Below are 4,561 nucleotides of genomic sequence, written 5' to 3' on the forward strand. Positions count from 1 at the left end.
CCCAGCCCTGGGGACAAGAGGTGAGCAATGACAAAAGAATGGGGGAAACCACAGACCTCAGGGAACTGCTGGAACCCGATGGCTGGAAGAATCCACTGCCCTTGTGCAAGGTTGGGGAGGAGCCAGTGAAAAAATGATAGCCCCTTTCTACTCACAGCATTGAAGGCCAAGAGGGTGAGGGATTGGACCATGCAGGTACCCCTATTGGTACTGGGGCTGCTCAGCCTGAAGAATCCATTTGCCTATGCCCAGGACCAGAGGTACCAGGATTTGGTGAATGAATTCATTCAGGAATACAACACAAAGTCAGGATCAGAAAACCTGTTTTGTCTCTCAATCCTGAATCTGCAGTCTGGGGAAGTGAGTAGCATTAGGATGGTGGGGGAAGGCTCCACCTGCCAAGATTCCCTAATGTGAACCTTTCACTCCAGAAAACCTTGGTCTCCTTACTGGGAGGTACTGTGAAATAGTGGAAAGAGAGGTACAGCTAGTTCACAGAGTGGATAGAGCAGTGATCCTGAAAGTCAGGGTGACCTGAGTTGAAATGCATTCTCAGACACTAACTGTGTGACTGGCAAGTCATTTAACTTATTTGCCTCAGTTTCCTTAACTGTGAAGTGGGGATAATAATAGCACCTACCTCCTAGAGTTGTTGGGAGGATTAAATAACAAAATAATTGTAAAGCATATAGGACAGAACCTGACATACAGTAACACTATATAAATGTTCACCATAATTATCATTATTGGAATCACAAGACCTGAGCTCTCATTCCAGTTCTGACATATTTTTCTGACTCTGAGCAAGGCATCTTCCCTTTCTGACTTCCAGTTTTCTCATCTGTAAAATGGGGTTGATAATCCATGCCTGGTGTATCTCAGAGTATCCTTGTGAGGACTCCCCTGCCTTGAATTCCCCTCCCCTTCCCCCTCATTTTCCAATCCTGCTCCCACCTCAGAGGAGAGCTCAAGCTCCCATTAGTGACCCCAGGCCAGATGACTTTCTCTTTCTCTCTCCATGTCACCTACAGCCCTGCACAGCATCATAGACTGTCAAGCTGGAAGGGACCTCAGATGTCACTGAGTTTCACCCCCTTTGTTTACAAAGTGGGAAAACATGGTCCAGTGAAAAGAAGGGTAAATGGCAGTAAGTAACAGAACTGGGAATGAGGGAATGACCAAGTGAAAGAGTAAATGAATGAAAAGGCATTTCTGAATCCAGGACTTTTCCTCTTTTAATGATGTTCTATTTATCCTGCACATAGCTTGCTTGGTAGATGCTTGTTTGCATGGTGTCTCCCTCCTATTAGATTGTAAGCTCCTTGAGGGCAGCTGCTGTCTTATACCTCTTTTTGGATCCCCAATGCTTAGCACAGTGCCTGGCACACAGTGGGTGCTTAATAAATGCTTATTGATTGATTGAATCTCTTGCAATGTCCCAGGAACAATGCTAAGCAATATGATATAAATAAAATCCAGGTCTTCAGACTCCAAATCCAGGATTGTTCTCATTACTGGAACTCTCATGTGGCTCTGAGCAACTTCAAACATGTATTGTTTTTTTTTCTACTTTGAGAGTTTTTTCTCCCAACCAGTCTGAGGTGTCCTTGAGGTCAGGGAAGGTGGAAGCTGAGCACAGGGGGACCCCAGAAGTCATTTAGTAGATACTGATTATATGAATGACTGTTCTGGATGCCCCCAGTTCTGAAACTACTGCCAGTATGACCTTAGGAAAATCACTTAACTTTCCTAGTTCTTAGTTTCTTCATCTAGAAATTGATGGGGTCAGACTATATGGTCCCTAAGGTCCCTTCCAGCACTAAATAGCTTGCTCCTGACCTCACAGGCCCTCAGGTGAGGCCTATGTCTAAAAGGCTGTCCTGCCTTCCTCCCCAGAACAATGATTCTGCTGTTTCTCGACTTCTGAGCTTCACCATGAGAGAGACCATATGCCCCAATACTGAAAATCCCAATCCAGATGAATGTGACTTCAAGGAAAACGGGGTGAGAGTGTCATGGGCTGGGGAGGGAGACTGACTGAATGGGTCTCTTTCTGAGGACCTTGGAGCAGGGAGGGTGCTGAGCTCTGCTTCCTGCTGCCCTGAGCAAAGTGATTCACCCAAGATGAGCAGCAGAAAACCCTCCCAGTGGGCTGGCTTGGGGCAAAGCTTGAGCTTGTTGTCAGTCCTGGCATGTCAGGGGCAGAGGTTGCAGACTGGCAGTCCTGAACTCTCTCTGCAACCCTTCACAGCTGGTGAAGGAATGCATTGGAGCCATTGCTTTGGATTCTCCTAAGCCCTCTGCTGATATTTCCTGTGATGGGGTAAGTGCTGAATCCTCAGAGGGGGCTGGGAGAAGAGCCCAAACCTGCAGACTCCACTAGGGGTCTATGGTGCCTTCTGTCTTGGGGGCTGCTGGGATTGATGTGCAGCTGGAGGGGCTTGGGACCAACTTTGACCATGCTGCCCTCTCCAACCTTAGCCTCAGCCCAGCCTCCCTTTTCTTCTTCCAGGTTCCAGGAGGGGCTGTAGATACAGAGGCAGGAACATTTCTCTCCCCCATCCACCTCACCCAACCCCAGCTCTGGAGCTCGAGAGGTCTCTGATGTCAGAGTACTAGGGCAAGAGGGAATTAGAGAAGGCTAATGGGAGAGGAAAGGCCGAGACCTGTGTTTCCAGATGATTAGTCAGAGAATTTTGAACTGGAGGAAGCCCTAGAAATTATTTAGTCCAGCTGCCCATCCCGCAACGTACAGAGAAGGAAACTGAAGCTCAGAGATGTGAAGTGATCTTACCGAAAATGTCATAGAGCTAACTAATGCCTGAGCTGAATGAAATGGGTCTTCTGACTCAGTCCAACTATCCTGATAACCCCAAGAGCTCAGTGATGAGATGGGGCAGGGAAACTAGGGTGGGGGGGGTGCTCAGGGCACAGCCAGTGTTCCTGCCAGCCACTCTGAAGAGGGGGGTATAACTTCAGGTGTCATCACGCCAGGGGCATCAATGTGACCCGGTCCCAGGGTGCATCTAGCTGGTAGAAGGTTTTAAGGGGTGGGGTAAGGACCTCTCATTGTCATCTATATCACCTTGGCACAGAAACATGAGGAGGGTGTCCTGGGAAGACTTTTCATCATTTTCAAAATAAACATGAAGAAGCCCCTGAGGCTTTAGTTTTCTGTGCTGGGTGGAACACTGGGTGTAGAGTTTGGGCTTGAGGCCTGGGTCTGTCAGCTGCCAGCTGCACCACCCTCTGTCTTAAGTTTCCTGCTTTCTAGTGGGGAGGTTGCACCAGACACTGTGGAGGGCCCTCCAAGTTCTGAGTCTCATGAAGCTCTAAGTTACTCCATTCCCTGGGGGGCAGGTTTTCCTTCCCTCCTCAGCCTGATCCCCAGAGGGCCTGGACTAAGAAACTTTGTTTCTCTCCACCTGCAGCCTGAGAAGATCAAGAGACGTTAAAAAAAAAAAAGGATGGAAGAAAGTGGAGAAGGGCCTTAACAAAATATTGAAGCACTTGAATTTTGAAATTACTATCCCATGGAATCATTAGGCTCTGATGTGAGACTGAGCCTCAGTTTCTGTTTAAGGCCCTGGACTCTGCCTTGATCTCCTCAGATTAATAAACTCTAGTTTTACTCTCTCTGCTTCCATGTTTTCTCAGACTTTCTCCTCCATTCAGTTCATTTCTGGCTGAACATTTAAGTACTTACCATGTACTCTTAGACTGCACATAAAAAGTTGAAAACAACCACGCACAGTCTCTCCCCTTAAGAGTTTATAATCTAGGAGGGGTGGGAGAGGGAGCTGACGTGTAAGCACACAATGTACCATGAGGCTGTGTGTTGGGACCAGGCAACATCTAGACAAAGTGGTCTAGGAAAACTGAGAGAGAGAAAGAGATCACTTTCTGGTTAGGCCTGTGGGGGGCAATAGACCTGTGAAGGCTTCCTGGAATAAGTGGTATCTGAGCTGGACCTTGGAGGAAGAGAAGGCTTTCAACAGGCAGACAGGAGAAGGGGTACATTCCAGGCACAGGGAACTCTCTTTGGGCAGGTCAAGAGAAGGCTATGGAACAGCTAGTAATCTAGTCTGCCAACAAAGTATTTAGAGCATTAAGAGGTGTAGTTTGTAAGGTGTTGTAGGTAGGAAGGGGCCAAGATGGTCTTAAATATCAAGCCTTCCCCAGGAGTTTGTAATTTATCCTATCAACAACAGGGTGTCCCTGAAGGTTTTTTGTTTTTTTTAGCAGGGGGGTGACAAGATCATATCTTTTCATTAGGAAAATAATTTCATTAGGAAGCTGTGTCTAGGATGGAGTGGAGAAGGGAGGGATGAGACACAGGGGGAGCAGTCAGGAGGCTATGGCAATAGGTGAAAGGTGATGAGGGCTATAGGAATGGAAAAGAGGTTTTGAATGGGAAAGGTGAAGTGGACAGGCTAGGATGTAGAATTGACCATATTTGGCAACTGACTGGATGAGGCTCATGGTGGAGAAGGCAGAGTGAAAGTTGACTCCATCAACCTGGGAATGAGCTCCCTACTTTGACCCAGTTCACTTTAGAGAA

General features: G+C 47.4%; 1 protein-coding gene across 1 annotated transcript; it reads left to right on the forward strand.

The window, feature by feature from the left end:
• Window positions 1–157: 157 nt before the first annotated feature.
• On the forward strand, window positions 158–3,455 carry LOC114032972 (cathelicidin-2-like; the record flags this gene model as incomplete). The annotated part of the gene is made up of 4 exons (XM_027848417.1): window positions 158–360; window positions 1,897–2,004; window positions 2,252–2,323; window positions 3,432–3,455. Coding segments are annotated over 4 exons (407 nt in total), but the record flags the coding sequence as incomplete, so codon positions are not given.
• Window positions 3,456–4,561: the final 1,106 nt, after the last annotated feature.

The sequence above is a fragment of the Vombatus ursinus genome, unplaced genomic scaffold (genome assembly GCF_900497805.2).
Source record: "Vombatus ursinus unplaced genomic scaffold, bare-nosed wombat genome assembly UNPS02006231.1, whole genome shotgun sequence".
Lineage (NCBI taxonomy): Eukaryota > Metazoa > Chordata > Mammalia > Diprotodontia > Vombatidae > Vombatus > Vombatus ursinus.